Source organism: Rhinolophus sinicus, chromosome 2 (assembly GCF_057876585.1).
Source record: "Rhinolophus sinicus isolate RSI-liver-muscle chromosome 2, RSI-T2T, whole genome shotgun sequence".
NCBI classification, from domain to species: Eukaryota; Metazoa; Chordata; class Mammalia; order Chiroptera; family Rhinolophidae; genus Rhinolophus; species Rhinolophus sinicus.
In genome coordinates, this window is record NC_142502.1 from 170,002,127 (window position 1) to 170,019,088 (window position 16,962).

At 48.6% G+C, this 16,962-nt stretch overlaps 1 protein-coding gene across 4 annotated transcripts in view; it reads left to right on the top strand.

The window, feature by feature from the left end:
- Window positions 1-16,962, top strand: part of GALNT14 (polypeptide N-acetylgalactosaminyltransferase 14) — a 186,479-nt gene that overhangs the window by 105,377 nt on the left and 64,140 nt on the right. For 3 of the 4 annotated variants that reach the window (XM_019735395.3, XM_088796228.1, XM_074331852.2), the window contains one exon: window positions 10,167-10,336. In XM_019735395.3, the coding sequence (XP_019590954.3) occupies window positions 10,167-10,336 (170 nt within the window). Of the gene's footprint in view, window positions 1-1,755; window positions 1,979-10,166; window positions 10,337-16,962 lie in introns of all 4 variants that reach the window. The other variant, XM_019735396.3, reaches the window with a different exon arrangement.

Sequence of the window (16,962 nt, forward strand, 5' to 3'; positions counted from 1 at the left end):
TTCAGGATTGTTCACAGTATTCAATGAGTGACATTTTAGGACAGAGCCTGGCACGCAGTAAACACTACAAAACTATTAGTTGTGGTTGTTGTTCTGCATGATTGTGTCCAGTGGGAGGATTGATCACCTTTTCAAGTTGGTCCTTTCCCTTGGCTTCCCACAGCCCACTCCATCTTGGCTTCCCACAGCCCTCTTTGCTTGAGAAGAATCTAGAGGGAGATTTGGGCAAGCTGCAAACCTTCCTAGCACATTCCTTGAGATCTTAGCTGCAGGAATGGCCACCCCAGCCTTGGAAGCCAAGCCCTAGAGACTTGGAGAAGACCCTCTAGGGCTGGTGTAAAGGTGGAAGAAAGGGGCCAGTGGTCGAACAGGGGGCCCAGACATCCAGGCTCCTTGACCAGATGGGAGACTTGGAGTCTCAAGCAGGTTCAGGCTTCTGACCTCATTTCTGAGATGCCCAGGTCTCTACAGAATCACCTTGCACAGGTACTGGCCCCACCTCCACATGTAAAAAAGAGGGTAGCACAGAGGCTACGTACGCAAAGCTCGATTTCTAGCCTTCTGAGCTGGTGATAACCTTACATATTACACTTATTAAAGTAGTTTCCTTGTCTGATCGTATGCATGGCACTGTGCTCAAACCCACGTGTGAGATGGAACTTTTGGATCAAAAAGCCCTGCCGCGTCCCAGGAAACATCGGTGTTGACAAAGACCTATTGCTTTCATCGCAGCCAGATGGGAAGGTGATGCAGCCAGTTGCCCGTAGATGCTATCGGAGACCCCATTTCTACCACCAGGAAGGAAGAAGCTAAACATAAATTGGCTAACTGTAAATTGCATTTTTTCTCGGTTAGCATTTAGTTCCCAAAATAATGGTAACCACAGCGATGTTGACAGTAACATATTACATATACATTATGATTTGCCAAGCAGTTTTTCATGTCTTAACCCATGTCTGAGATCGAATTCTGTAAAATTGTGTGGGGTGAAAATTAGTATTGTCCTCGGGATGGAGGAAGAAATGGACCACAAGAGGTTGAAAGGATGGACGGAGCAGAGCCAGGCTCGGGACCAGCTTTTCCGACTCCCCTTCTCTTATGGCATCTATAGAAAGGTTGAGAAGAATTACAGGATCACCCTCGTGTTGTACTTTCCCTTCTCTGCCTATCTCCACCTTCCCATACAAAAACACCTTTGTGGCTGCATTAATTCCACGTGAAATTCGGTTGAAATATAGAAGGGACCTCTAGAAAGGGAAAAGAAGTCACAGAAGCATAACACTCAGTATGAGCACTTTCCCTTTGATTTCATTTTTCTGTCCTTTGTCTTTCTTTCCCCGTCACCTCTTACTCCATTATGGTCCCTGGGGTCACAATTTGGTGGCCTGAAGGCCAATGTGGCCTATGGGCATATTTTGTTTCACCCACAGAGGGCTTTAAAGCAGTGTAACTAGGCAGTGAGTGTGCACGCAGTACCTACAAGGTCCTCGCTTCCATTTCAGTTTTCAGTGACCCTGAAGGCATGTTCATTTGTGACCCCTGCTAGACAGGGATCAATAGGGCCCCTTGAAAATTGCTTGCCTCCATAGCTATTTCTTGAGGCTAAAGAGCTTTCTGATGATGCCCGAAGACATTCCCCGGCCCTGTACAGGCAAAGGAGGAGAGAAGAGGCTGACTTGTGGAGGGAGACCGGTCCTGTCCCTTAGAAACCCAAATCTTATTTTTAGTGGGGTTTTTTCTTTTTCCTCCTTCTAGAAGTGGCTTCCAGTGGGATGAGCCTCTGACTACAAGATCCCATGACTGTCCTGCTGGAGGCCACTATGGCCACGTTGTTGGGCCACTGCAGGAGGAGTTGGCCTCCCCTTTTCTTGAAACCCTGCCCTGGGAGATGCGCCAGCATCAACCTTGCAGACCTGGCCTCACTCTGATGAGGTGACCCTGCACCCAGGACGGCTCAGCTGCCCACACCGGAGACAAGGTATTTTAGTGTCCATCTCTGTCTAGCTGGAGGCATCCCTTTCTGAGCCTATTTCTGGTTCTTTCCTTCCTAAGTCCAGCCCTGTCTTCGGTCTCTCCCGGGCCCTGGTTCCATCTCTCAGTGCACCCTCCAGTGTCACCCTCTTGGTTATGAGCAAATACACCCTGCTTTGCCACCATGCAGACCACCAAATCCTCTTTCTCCCGAACTCCCTGTGGGTACCTGGCTCCCTCCCTCCTTGATCTCTTGCAGTCTGGGTTCCAGAGCTGGGAAGGACAGAGGCTGCTCACGGTCCATTGATCAGCTCCATTGTTTGAACACAGAGATGGAAGAGAGTGCAGAAATAAATGGTGTGGGTGGGGCCAGTTCTCGCTCTGCCCTCATGCTCACCAGCAACTGGGAAGTGTTCTTCAATCAAGCAATAAGTGAGCTGCGGTGCCTGTCTCCATAACGGAGCTCTGGGTTTAGCCTCTGATGGTGGGATTTATAGGGTGTTGGGTAGGAAGGGAGCAGACACATCAGCATTAGTGCTCACACACCCTGGCATGTGCAGGGCAGCCAGCCATCTTCCTCAGCCAGGCTGACATACTTCCCTGGCACCTTCCTCTCATGCTAATTAGTAAGCAAATTAATCTCCATATAGGGTCCAAATGGTGTGAGTTTCTTTATATTTCTATTCCAGAAACAAAAGCTAGGCTTCTGTCCATTCTGTTAATCACATTATATTTCACAGTTGGAGCTTGCAGGCAATTACAATTATCAGAACTTTTCTTCTTCCAGAAAGCTTGAAGCATCCCCCAAAGCAGTGTTTGCATGTGGTGTGCAGCTGGGATATAGGTGGTGAGGGTGGACATTGGAGCAGTGGCAGGGAGGAGAGAGCAAGGCAGTGGCGTCTCTTGTCAGAGACTAAATGAGATGGAAACTGGATGGAGAAAGGAGCCGGCATCCTAGAGGGCACCAGATGAGGCATCCAGGTGGTCAGATCTTCCAGGGACGCGGAGAAATCACAGCCAGCTGCTCCCAGGAGACCCATTTTCTAGGCACCTGAGAGGGGGCAGGGGTGAGGTGAGAAGGAAAATGGGGGATAGAGACAAAGGAGGTCGAATAGAAGAGTAAACTCGGCCCCTCTGATTATATGCTATCTCATTTGGTTTGAGAAATGGCCCTTTCTCCCTCTGTTATATGTCCATTCCATCTATCAAACTCTTTAGGGAGTGGCTTTCATATAATTAATACTAACCATTAAATTACAGCATTGAAGGAGCAATTGCCTAATTCTGAGGAAAATTTGAATTTATTAGCAGGACTCGAGATAAAACGAATACTAAAGAGAAGGAGAGCAAACCCTGCAGAAGATAAATAGAAAGCCAAGTGGGATATTGACTTGCTCCTTCTCCAGTGCAGAGTAATTTGGCTTCTAAAGTGAGTTAGATCATAATAAATTAAATTTAGATTTCTGCACGTCAGTTAAATAACTCCCAAGACAGAATTGCAGTGAGAGGAAGAGGTGATAATACACGGTGGAAATATGAAAATGAAGACCTTATCTAATAATCCATAATTGATGTTCTGTCCCCAGAGGAGGGGGTAGGATTTTCCAGCTCTTTCCTTTGTCATGAACCCAGGGGAGCGAAGGGCTGGCTTGCCCGTTCTTCTTTGTTTGGGTTTGTCTTGCACACTGGGGGAGTCTGTTACCAGTGGCCATTCCTTTCCCAAACCCATCAACCTAGGGAGGACTTAGAGAGCAGTGTAAGTGCAATGAAGGGTATGCTGTTCTCTTCACTCTTTTGACTGGGCCTGGGAAAAATAAGGTCACTCCCCAGCTGGGTGGACAATATAACAGTACAGTGATGAGCAGATATTTCTGCATTCTTATGACTGCCCAGCAGGGGAAAATGTGGCCCTGTGGATGACTGAACCATCTGGTGATGTGGAAGGAACTCAGCCTTTGAAGGCAAAAGCCGAAAGTTAGTCTCAGGTGAACTCACTCTCTATGTAGTCTCCAGCAAGCTCTTTGGCTTCCTAGAGCCTCAGTTTTCTTAACTGTGAAATGGGAACAATATAACTGGCCTGCCTCCTTCATGGGGATAATACAAATGAGATATTCCAGGGAAATGCTTTGCAGACTTGATACGTTTCCACTTGGCTGGTTTGATATTGACTTTCAACCATTATCAGACTTTTTCTGTTGTTTCTAAAAGTCATGCTTGGTTCTTTTTCAAAGAACTTTTGTTCTCTGCTAATTTTCTACCCCATGTTTTCACCATTTTTTCTATAGTTATGCTTTATTTTGTGTCTGTAATTCTTGTGTCTGAAGTCCTTGGAGGATCTAAATCTGCTGTTTGTCGTTTCCACTAACTCTCCCTTATAGTGACTTGTTTCCTTGTGTGTCTGACAATTTTTTCCCCCCAGCTTTCTGGGAATGCTGGGGGCCTGAGTTAGAGGTGCTTTCCTCCAGAAAGGCTTTACATTCACTTCTTCTGGGAGCCCTGGGTACAGTTGTTCTGGGACCATTTTGTCCCCCTTCTTGGCCTTCATTATGGAAGACTCAGGTTCAGCTTCTCCATCTTTCTCAATGGCCTTTCTCCTCAGGGCAGCCTCATGTACCTTTATTTACCATTTAACTATCCCAACTCTAGTTTCAGCACCCTGTATTTTTCCCTGGCTTCATCCCGCCTCTCATGTTGAAGATTCTCCTTCTAGAAAACCCAGCAATGCATTAACAAAACACGTTTCTTGTCATTTATGCAGGATCTAGCTGTAGTTTAGGATGAGTTCCCGGAGTATCTGGTCTGCCCTGGTGCTGGAAGCAGAAGCCCCAACAAGTGGAAAACAGGGTCTCTTGGGAAGCCAGAGGCTATGGATGCCTGTGGGTGTGAACTCCAGGGCCGCACAGCTGGCTTAGAAACTGGCTGTGAGACAGACACTTCGCAGCTGTGTGAACTTGAGCAAATCGTTTATCTTTCTGTGCCTCAGTTTCCTCATCTGGAAATTGGGAATGCAATGTTCTGTTGTATGTTAGGCTTGTGAGAATTAGAAATAATTTGAGGCATCCCTCACTCACTACTTCTCTCTGCGGTTCTGACAAGGGGAGCTGTGGTAGTGCATTTGTTTGCCCCATAAACGGCAGGCAATATCATAGGCACAGCATTTTCACATACCAGCTTCCATCTAGGAAACCTGGGTATCAAGTTAGAGTCTATCATGAGCGAGGTCGCCCTTCATACTACATGTATGGAAGGGTTTTCAGGGCGTTTGAATTCCTCGATGAATCCCAGCTAACGTCAGTTGGTCCTATTCTCCTTGAACTTCTGGTATTTGTTTTATACTCCTCTCCGTCACCTTTTTCTGAGTTGTAAGTCTCATCTGACGGTAGACCTGGGAGACAGTTAGTTGCTACTAAATATCTGAAAGGTATGAGAAAGATTAGACTTGTATCAAATAGCCTCAGTGATAAAAACCAGGCCCAAAAGGGAGAGATAACCAGGAGACAGATTTTGGGTCAATATTAGGAGGAAATTTTAGAGGTTGCAGTCCTTTGAATCTTGGAGTGGGCTACTTGGGACCTCTGTGTCCCTTGGCTGGACCCAGAAGGGATGTCTATTAGACAATGAAATGTTGTGCTAGAATTTCAAACATTGAATGGATAGACAAATGATATCATCTCTGAATAATGTTATATCATTTTTTGTTGTTGTTCAATTATGACCTTTCCCCATGTGTTAGCCTAGCATATTCCCACCTTCCTGCAGGAATGTGCCTGCCGAGTTCCATCTTTTCTTGCTCTGGCTGTCAGGAAAAAACCTGCTGCTGGAAGGGAATGACTATCCAGAAAGGAGAGTAAAGAGCAGGTGGGATGATGGTGAAAGGGGATACAGACATCCTTTGTGGAAGGAAGATCCCTAGACAAAGAAAGAACTTGACTGAGGAAAATGATGGGAAACATGCAGTCTTTGAAGATGACCCAAGAAAAGAACAGTGATGCTGTGATAAGGCAGCGTCACCTAATGGTGATAGACCAGTATTACCTAATGGTTGAGCGCATGGGAGCCAGAACCAGGCTACTCTACCTGGGTTCAAATCCTGGCTCTAGCACGTACTTACTAGCTCTGTGACATTGGGCAAGATACTCCATCTCTCTGTGTCTCGGTTTCCCCAGTTGTAAAACGGGAATGGTAACATCAACATCTATTATTGAGGGGATTAAATGTAAATATTTATGACACATGAGAGGTACCCTCCCCAAGGTGCTAGCTGTTTTATTCTAGGGTAAGCTTGAGAAGTTAAATTCAGGTTCCGCATAATTCAGAGTAGGATGGACACCTTATAAAGAGAGAGAGATTTCCTTATTTTAAAAGTAAAAAAGAAGATAATTAGGACAATAAGAGAGAACTAGTAGTTGGGGAAAGAAGGGAGGGAGACAAATGCATTTGTGGAAAATGGAGGCAGCTCCGAAACTGAACAGAAGGGAAGGCTTACACCCGTGGTTTCTGAGCCAAATATCAGCTTGAAACTGGAGTGAGAGGAAACAGGCCAGGAAAGGGAATTCAAGATTTCTCATGGAAGCATGGTGAGGGGAAAGATATTATTCAGGAACTTAACAGATGTGCTTTTGAGCTTTCCTTTTGGGTGCCAAATTATTTAAGCACTGGTTTTTGCCAGGGATTTGGCTGACTTAATCAGATATTTTCTATTTAAAAGATTGTCTTTGTTTTCTGTTTGTGGCGTCGTACTTATCGTTGGAAACACTCCCACTCTAGATTGAATAAATTCTGGTCAGAAAATAAAGTGGGGGCTGTGGGTGGTGGTAAGGGCCAGCCAAGAGTGGGCACCGTCCTGGGGCGGGGTCCGTGTGGGGGCTCCTGGGTGTATATTCTTGTTTCTGAGAGGAGCATCACTTCCTATATATACGAGGACGGTTTGTGAAGGTGAAAGTGTGTGTTCAAAGGCTATCCCAGATGGTCACATGAGCCAGGAAGCGAGGAGTCCAAACCATGGGTACAGTGTACTGCACTCTGGACCGTCAGAGGCTGGACATGGGGACTCCAATTATAGGGCTAGGAAGCCAACCCCACATTAGTACCGGAAGTACCCGTGGAGTCAATGACCCTTCAGAAATCCTGGGAGGCGCATAGCCAGCCTATTCTGGGGGCAAGCAGGGAAAGAGTGGGTGGCCCTTCCTGTGCGCATGCCTCCCACTCCACTCCTCAAGGGGGTCTTTCTCTGCCCACTCTCCCTCAGCAGAGGCGATGCCCCTTGTTTGTCTCCATGAGAAGACAGAGCAGACCGTGGCCTTGGGAGACTCAGGGGAGGATTCAATCAGCAGTCCCTTCACTTCCTAGTTATCAAGCTCAGGCAAGCCACTGAGCCTCTCTAAGCCAGTCCCTCCCTGTACAAATGGGGTTGATGCAGATTCTGTGACAGTTGTGCAAGCTGATTTGTGAAACAGAAATTGCATTTAAATCATACTGCTATCATTTTAAACACATCTTCACCATGATTTAATACATCCAGATATCATGGTAAGAAAGCCAAGCTCCCAATGCAGGACGTTCCCCAGCAGTGGATCTCAGAGCAGAAAAGTGTAGACCAGCTCTGTGCATGTGACCATGTGAGGGAGAAGCCCCCTCTAAGACCATACTAGACTGACTATTTGGACGATTTCTCTCACCAGCTTACCTGCTGCTCTGACTTTAGGCTTTCTAGGGGCCAGAATTCCACTGAGTTCTCATGGCACCATCTCCAAGGAGTCAGATTCTGCCAAAGATGCTTAATTGCCCTTAGGATGGCAATTGCCAGGCTGAGCAGATCACCCAGCTGGGTGCTCTCTTGGCCGTGGGCCCTGTCTGGTGGGAATAGAGAGCAGAGGGTGAGGCGAAGACGTTGGCCACCTGCCTGTCTCCACGGGTGCCTGCCCCTCCACCTGCTTCTCCCACTGGTGCTGGAACCATCCATCTGGGCCCCAGCAGGACCCAGTCCAGGCCGCCCTTCCCACCAGGTTAGACTACTAAGGTCACCTCCCCGTTGGCCTCCTTGCAGTAGTTCCCTTCCCTCCACTCTGTCCTGCTCATATAGCCGGAGACGTTTTCCCCCTGATCTGCTTCATGACAGGCCCAGCTGGGTTCCAGAATTTTCTTTCAGTCATGCTGTCTTTGCAGTCCACACTCTGGCCTCCCCATTCCTGAACTAGCCACTCTCTGAACAGAGTCTCCTCTGGATTTTCACTACACATGTGTATCCTCTCCCCACCGCCCTTTAAGCAAAGTGAAATCCCCACTCATCCTTCAAGCTCTAACCCATTTGACACTTCTTCTAGAAGGTTCCCACTTCCCTCTTGCCTCTGTTAGAGGTGTCTCGTGCATGTCAGCAACACTGCTATCCAACCCCAACTCCTCCCCCCGCCCAGGGCAGAAGCCTCCATCTCTGCATCTTTCCTTCATAGCACAGAACACTGAAGAGCTCATAGCTGATTTAGAGAATTGCAATGAATTAAACTGGGAATGAGTCAGAGAGAGGTGGTGTAGGGCCTCATGGTCCTTCCCCAGAGGAGTTCAGGGTTGCCCTGCAGTGGGTGATGTTCCAAGCACAGGTGACAGCTGTCAGGCTGTGACATTGTACAGCGCAGGCTGGGGGTTTCACACCCCCACTCTAATTCTCCCTGCGTAGCAGCAGTATCACAGGCCAGTAATAAAAATCAATTATTGGATAAAACTCACTGTTGCTAAAGCTCCATTTTGTGCTATTAGCAGGAGAATGCTGTTTCAAAAGGAGATAATAGAGAGAGAAAGAGATCAATTACAAGATAAGATCGAGTGGTGCATGAGGCAAACGTGCACACTGGCGAGCCCCCCCCCCCAACCTGTCCTCTGTGGGCCAAGCACCTACCCTGCTGTCTGCAGGGCCCCCCTGGGCCTTCCTGTTAGGTTCTGTAAGTGTAAAAGGGTATCCTGGTTAGTGATGGGATGGGCGGTCCCCCGGTAGCTTTAGATACTTGCATTGCGACTAAGGTCAGTAACACCTGCATGAGCATCTCATCCTTGTGACAACGCCAGCCAGCCCCGGGGCCCCAACCCTCACCTTCCAGGTCAGAGCCTGGTCAATAGCTTCTTCCCAGAGACCCAGCATTCTTTTGGCTGTGATGAAGCTGCAAGGTCTGAGCTCAGTTGGATACAGACTGGCTCTCCCCTGGGGTGACAGGGCTAGCATCCACCCCGCAGTGGAAGCATCCAGCTGGTGAGGCCCTAAAGCCCACACCTGCTAGCTGTGCGGAGAGGTTCCACTTGCTGTAGTGCTGGTGTGGGCAGGGCAGGGGAGGCAGCCTGGCCTCTGGCAAGAGGCCTCCCCTCTCTGTAGAAATCCTCTCACTTCCTCTGCTGTGTCTGCTTTGTGAATGCACTGGAGGCCCCAGGAAAATGAGCTCTGCTTTGGGCTGCCACTGTCCACCTGCATGACCTCTGATAAACCAGTCACCTTTGTGAAACCTCGATTCCGACTCCGCACAGAGGGCTTTGGGGAGGATGAAATGAGATCATGGAGAAGTCAACTGCCTTATACCTTCTAAAGTGCTGTTGCCACGTGTGGTGAGGGTTATTACCTGCTCCCTCATTGATGCTTAAAAATAATCACAGACTCCTAGGCTGGTGGAAGAAGAACACGCAGGACGTCTGTCTGGTGGGTGGCACGCCATTATAGACAGATCACCCACTTCCCATCGCTGTCTTCCTATGGCAGAGGAGGGAATGCCAGTCATTGTGTACCTACTATGTGCCAGTGAACTGTGCAGGTAGTTTTGGCCACACGTTCTCAAATTACCCTGGAGAGGTCTCTGGGGTTGGGATTCTAGAATCTACTTCCTCATTGTGGGATCTTGAGCAAGTTACTTAGCCTACTGAGGCTGTTTTTTTGTCTGCATAATGGGAATGTGAGCAATATTCATCTCATACAATTACTCCTATGAGTCCTAGCACAGCACTCGGTGGCCTATAGCCCTCAGTCAATGGTAGCTGTCTTTATTGCCGTTGTTCTGTTTGTCATTTTTGTTGCAGGTGGTTTTAGTTACCTCCTACCTCTGGCCCGTCTTTGAGCTAAACCTTGCCAGAACAAGCCTGGTCTCTGTGGTTGAGCACTGATAGACGGACACAGGAGGACCGGGAGCCACTCTCACAGACTTCCCGTTTGTGTCACACAGGTTTTGGATGCTGAGTGGGATGACCTGTGGGACCAGTTTGATGAGCGTCGGTATCTGAACGCCAAAAAGTGGCGCGTGGGTGACGATCCCTATAAGCTGTATGCTTTCAACCAGCGGGAGAGCGAGCGGATCTCCAGCAATCGGGCCATCCCGGACACTCGCCATTTGAGGTACTTTGTCCTCCGACTTTCTGCCTCTCCGCACCTCCCTGCATTCGTGACAGATCAGCAGCAGGCTTGATTTGTTCAGTGCCCAGTGCCAAGAACTGGGGCAGGCAAACCATTTGCTGCCAATTGGATACGGGAGGCTTTACGAGGTGGTAATTTAACTGTCTGTGCTGCTCATTGTTATCAACTTCCCCAGAGCACCTCATGGAGAGGGTGGGAGGCCTCTTTCACTGGCATCTCGCCTCTCTCACCCATGCTCACCCTAGACGATGCTTGCCAGGAAATCATGGAGCACTCAAAACCTTAGAGCAGGGCCCATTTTCCCCTGGCAAGTTCTCATGACCTGGACTGGCTTTCAAGCTGGGGGAGGGCAGGATGGGCAGACTCCTGGGAAGTCAGGATGGTTGTGTCTTCTGTCGCTGGGAGAGGTCCTTTCTCTGATGCCCAGGCACATATTGCCATATGAGAAGAGAAGCCAGAGGGACCTCTTCATGTGCCACTGGGTCTGCTGTCTGCTTTGCTGCAGCTCATCACACAGCCTGTGTCCTGCCGTCCTTTTGGTCAGGACACACTTCAGTTGGGTTGCAGAGACCAGCCCTGGTACAAATGTGGGAAACTTTACGTCGAGCCAAGAGTCTCTGTGAAGGCACTTCGCCCCGTTACCCATCCTTCCTAGAGTCCTACCAGCCCTTCTCTTCTGGGCAAGGTCTGAGTACGCAGATGAGTCTCAGCCCCAGCAACTCCCCTGCCTCCAAGCTGGGAGGCCCAGCTGTGCCAACGGCCCAAGAGGGTGTATTTCCTGTCTGCTGCAGGAAATTGATTTTGCACCAGCCCAGAATAGCAGACTGGCATGCTGGGGTAGAGGGGCTTGAAGGCAAGGCAGTGTTACACGGAGAAGCTGGAGGACTGGTGTTAGCGTCTTAGATTTCTGTATTTATTTGGGTCTGTCGGCACAAATGTGGACACGGGTTTATGAGCAGGGAGATCAGAATTTTCCTGACTAATGAGGCTGGTCCGTCTGGTGGTGCGTATGTTGACAATACATGAGGCTTGTGGACTCAGTTTCCCCAACTAGGCTGTACAACTTGAAACTTCGACTTATACAGCACGTAACCTGTAGAAGGGCGCAACCCATCCTTGTCAATCACCATCATTCCGAAAATGGACGGGAATCCTGGTTTCCCCAGGGGTAAAGCCAGGAGGACGAACTAGATCATATCTATGACTTTTTCTAACTCTGTCAGTCTATGAACTTAACTCTCCCCTCAAGGTACCCATGAGACTCTTCCTTAGCATCACAGCCTGGAAGCCCCTTGCAACTAGAGACCCAGGGGACAGGCTGTACCCAGAACATTCTCTGCTGCTGGCCTGAAAGCTTCTTAAAGTAAGAGTCTTGTATTGTTCCTATTAAAATTCTCCTGCACTGACCCTGGTCCTTGTGTCTGATAGAATTGTATTTAAATATTAGGTTATTTTAGTTCCCTGAGATTACTGCAGGAGAACAATGAAGAGGGAGGAGACAGAGACTGAGAAGCCGAACTGGGTCTCAGCCTGATAGGGCCTCTCTTGCCCCAAGTCCAGATCTGAGCCTCCAAAGGAACAAAGAGATGCTTCTTGGCCAGGAAAGATGCTGGTACACTTGAGTGACAGCTGTCAGAGAGACACCCCTGAATGCTCCTGCCTGCAGTAGGGAGGCTTTGGGAATTCACCAAGAGGCAGGTGGTACACAGGGACCCCCTAAGCAGGATGAGTTTCTGTTTCACCCTGTTTTATGATCTGTGAGGCAGAAATGAAAGACTGACATCTGTGGTGGTTGTGGATGAGGAAGTGAGCCTGTCCGCAAAGATCCAAGTCCACCTGGTCCAGTCCCAGGCTCTGCAACTAACCCTGTGGGATCCTTCTGTTCAGTAAGTGTGATCTGGGATTACAGCAAGAGAGAATTTAGATAACACACAGACAAGCTTTGGGAAACAAAAAGGAAAAGTGCTTTCAGCCTCAGGGCACAAACCTTGCTCTCTCTGAGCTAGGATTGTGTTACTCAGAGCATTTCAGATTTATGGCTCTTAATCCAAAAGAGCAGGAAGGGAAGAGGACAGGGGATTGGGAATGAGGGCAAGAACATAGGACCAGGCAGCTATGGCAGGAGTATTGAGCACCTACTGTGTGCAAAGCCCCAGGCCAGCACCATGAGAGGCCACCAGTTGGAGCAGCCATCTCCAGGCTGAGTCTGGTGTATGTCACTCTTGTGGTGATGAGAGTTCCAGAGACTGCCAGCAAAGCCTGGTGTTCTTCCCTCAGATGGGCCCCATTGCAGCGTGACCTTCCAGCCCTTGCCTCCCAGGGAATCTGTGGCCTCGAGCTTTAAGTCACCAGTTAAGTCCCTTAATCGTTCTGTGATTCCAGCTTTCTGCTGTAGCCTGACTTCATCCTGTTGTAATGCATGGGGCTTGCCTGCCTGTCTGACAGAGCCCTAGGGTCCATGCATGGGCTGGGCCTGCCTTAGCTCCAACCAGCTGTGGCTGCTCGTGACCTACATTCTGTAGACCAGGGATTCTCAACAGAAACTGCCATGTTGGGCTGGATAACACTTTGTTGTGGAACTGTCTTGTGCATTATAGGATGTTTAGCAGCATCTCTGGCCTCTACCCACTAGATGCCAATAGTACCTCCAAATTGGGACAACCAAATATGTCTCCAGACATTGCCAAATGTCCCTTGGGGACCAAATTGCAAGGAGAGCCACTGTGGTAAAGCCAGCCCCACTTGTTATGTGAGTTCTCAAGAATTCAATGTAAACCTGCATTATCAGCCCCCAAAACGGGACGCGGCCATATCTTCCCTGAAAGGCAGAATCAAGCAGAAGGCAGGATAGCCCAGGGCTTAAGGATACACACTCTGTGATCAGATCACCCTGTTTCCCGTCCTGGCTGTGCTGCGGACTGCACTGAGTGACCTCATCATTGTCTGGCTTCTCTGGACTGCAGTTTTCTCTTTTGAAAAGCAGGGATAAAAATAACAATGATTCTACCTACCTAATGCAGTTTTTGTCAGGATCAAAGAAAATACATGTAAAGTACTTACCTGTTCTGTAGTAAACAGTCAAGACATTTCTGTTGTAGTTACTATTACAGGGTAGCAATGTGGTCAGGCTGACGCTGCAGGGCCTGGAACAGAAGAGGAGGGCTCTCCTGAGAAATGTGAAGATGCGCAAGGCAAGGGATGCAACCAAACGCCAGGTAGTAGGAAGGTCCCTAAGTTGTTATGAGCGGTGCTGGGGCAAAGAGGGATAGATGGAGTTTCAAGGTTAAGTTCAATGCTAGAGAATTGGGAGCGGTAGAATTAAACTCATACATGTGGCTGTGGAGTGCAGGCATGAGCATGAACTTCAACAGTTCTCAGTCCAGGACTCGTAGGGGAACCACTTCGGAGCTTTTTAAAAATGGTGATGCCCAGATGCTGACCAGCTGAAATCTTGCTTTTCTAAGCTCCCCAAGTGATTCTAATGAGCAGCCAGGCTTAAGAACTGCTGTTCCAGGTAAGTGTTTCTGAAACTTAAATAAGCAAACAAATAAATTATCTGAGGATCTTGTTAACCTCTGACTTAGCAGGTCTGGGGTGGTGCCCGAGGTTCTGCATTTCTAACAAGCTCCCAGGTAATGCCAGTGCCACTGGTTCATGGATCACATTTTGAATAGCAAGGGCTTAGAACAATGGTTCTCGAAGCTGGTTCCACAACCTGGAAGCCTGGCAGCACTGGGCATCACTTGGGAACTTGTTAGAAATGCAGATTCTTAAGCTTCACCCCAGAACTCCTGAATCGGAAACATTGGGGGTGGAGACTAGCAACTTGTGTCTTGCCGAGCACTGAGGTTATTCTGAGGCCCACTCATGTTTGAAAACCATAGAGCATCAGCTTGCACTTGCCTTGTTTTTGTGGACCAGAGGAAGTCCATGGGTGAGTTGGTTCAGCCAAAAGGATCAGGGTTTGAGTAGAAAGTCAAGGCCTTGGAATGAGGCCGTCTACTTGCCTACATGCTGCGGCATTCTCCCTCAGTCAAGGTGACAGGACTTCTGTCTCAGGCGCTGTGGAAACCATTGGCTTCTCTGGTTCTTCCTGCCCCTCCCTCTTCTAGTTCCTTCAACCACAGAATCCATATGCTACCATCTTCCTGGCAGTCAACATCACCTTTACCAAGAAGCTCCTACTGTGGGGCCATTCCAGGACCCGGTGCCATTGGCCCACACTGGACTCCTGGTTCCTTTGTGGGACCCAACCCCATTGATAGAGACTTCCCTCCCATTGGTCCTTTGTATTCCCATCATGCCTTGCAGCTCAGGTTCTACTAGTTATGACACCAATTGCCCTCTAGGTGGAGCCATCTTTGGCAGCATCGGATACAGGATACAGTTTCTGATAGGTGATAGCAATTCAATAAATGTTCTTGAAAAAATGAATGGGAGAGTAAGATTGGAAAGAAATTGACTACTTTCTCCCATCTGCCTTATGTGCAAACAGGAAAAGAGGAGCTAGAAGAAGTCTCTTCTTGTTGTCCTTCCATCCTTAGGGGCTTCGCATGAGGGATCTGGAGAACAGTTAAAGGAAAAAGGTTTTTTCCCTTAAAGAGTTCTCATTACTGAAAAGAGAAGAGTGAAGAAACAGCCTGTTGGGAGGGGTCCGAGCTTATTAAATTTGCTTCCAATTTTCTTACCACAGTAATTGGATTCTGATTTATAGGACGCGTTTGGACAGTGCCTGAAACAGAAAACTATTAGCTGAGCATTAGAACAATCACTACCGAGAGGGCGGGTGCTGGGGTGAATTGCCTAGGAATCCAGAAATGCAGTTGGTGGGATGAGGACAGGAAGAAAGAAGGAAAGCTGTGGAAATTTTCACCCAACAGGCGGCTGTGCTGATTGAAAAGCCTAGTGCACTGGCAGTGCAGAACCCCTGACAAGCAAATCCTGGCATGGCGTCCTGTGACAGAAGAAGCCCCACGGAGGCCGAGGGCTTAATTTCTCTGTATGGAATAGGACAGAATTGCCATTTCCCTCTTGGTCCTTTACCCCATGGAGCCCACAGTATTTTGGAGGCAGCTGGGTTTCCCTGGAATATGGCATAACTGGAGAGAGGAGTAAGAGGAGATAAGATTGGGAAAGGCTTCAAATGCCACTTTCCCAGAGTCTGTGGGGTCCATGGGGTGAGCAGTGAGTGATGCTCACAGGAGGATAGTTTAGCAAGTGAGCGTCTACCGTTTCCAATGGATCCCCTACTCGTTCACTCTTTGAGTTTAACAACCTTCTTCACCCAACGCACTCCTTACATAACGTTTGATGTTTTCACAATCTTGAGATTGAAACCTGCTATCACCAGCCTTTGCTCCATCTCCACATGTCTTTGCTCCAGCTCCGTCTCCTGGTCCTGGATTTCGGCCTGTAGCAGGAGTGGGGATGAGGTAACTAGCCGTGGTCTTCCGCACATCTCTGCTCCTCTTGTGGCTTTGTTTTCTCATCCATAGTTGCACTCAAAGCTGTATCGTTCTGTAAGTCACCACACAATTGTTCATCAATTCATCCTCCTCTCCTCCCAGATGTGTACACATACTACATACGCTCCGCTCCCCCACCCTGCCTCAGTGTGAACAACATGATTGTGCTAGTATCAGGCCACCATAACCCTAAATTTCTCCCAAAAGCCCACACTTCTAACACTGATGAAAGCTTTAATATCCAGGGCACTGCCTAGGTCCTGTGGAGTCTCAGGGATGAATGTGGCCACCTGTGTCAAGGAGCGGGGGTCGTGTGCCATAAATAACTTTCAATGTGAAGAAGAGGCAGCATCTAGCTGGGGTGAGTCCGAAAAGATTTCCCAGGAGATTTCTGCTCTCTGTAAAGCACTGACTTGCTCCACAAATAGTCCTCATTGTCCAGTTCTGCCCCCACCGCTGTCCACACATCCTGGTGACACCAGCTGGACTTACCATCATCCAAGTAGCACATAAAACATCTGGCAGTCGAGAAGCCCTTAAATAGGGGCATACCCCTTGAGAAGCGGGAAATATTTTGATAAAGCAAATGTATATTTTCATGGTTACCTATCAATACTTATGGAGTTGCTTTGATTGCGGGGGAACTGGTGGCAGGAGGGACTGCGCCCGTGAGCAGTGGACTGGAAGGAGTTAGAGCGGGGAAGCCCCATTAGGTCACCTCCTCCTGGCCCAGCTGGGTTTGATTGTTCCCTTCGGCACATTCTCCCGGCCTGTGTCCAGTGCCGTGCTAAATGGTTCGGACAGTGGGATGCCCACCGCTTGCCTAGAGGGAAGACGCCACACTTCGATACATCTCACCAGGAAGACATTTTTCCTTTGCTCCTTTTCATCCTGGGAAATGAAGGGGCAGTGGCCCAGTTTCGGCTTGCATTTCTCCCTCCTTGTATTTACTCAGCTGGAATGGCTGCCAAAGATCATCATCATTTCTCTCCTTGTACTCGTCACTTAGCTGTAATAGGATAAAAATCTTTATGGCCAGAACGGGTAAGCATAAAAAATGTTCATATTCCCTCAGAGGCAAGGCTATTCCACGAGCTCAGCACAGAGTTGGTGATTGCACATCAAGGTGGCAGGGAGGGGAGG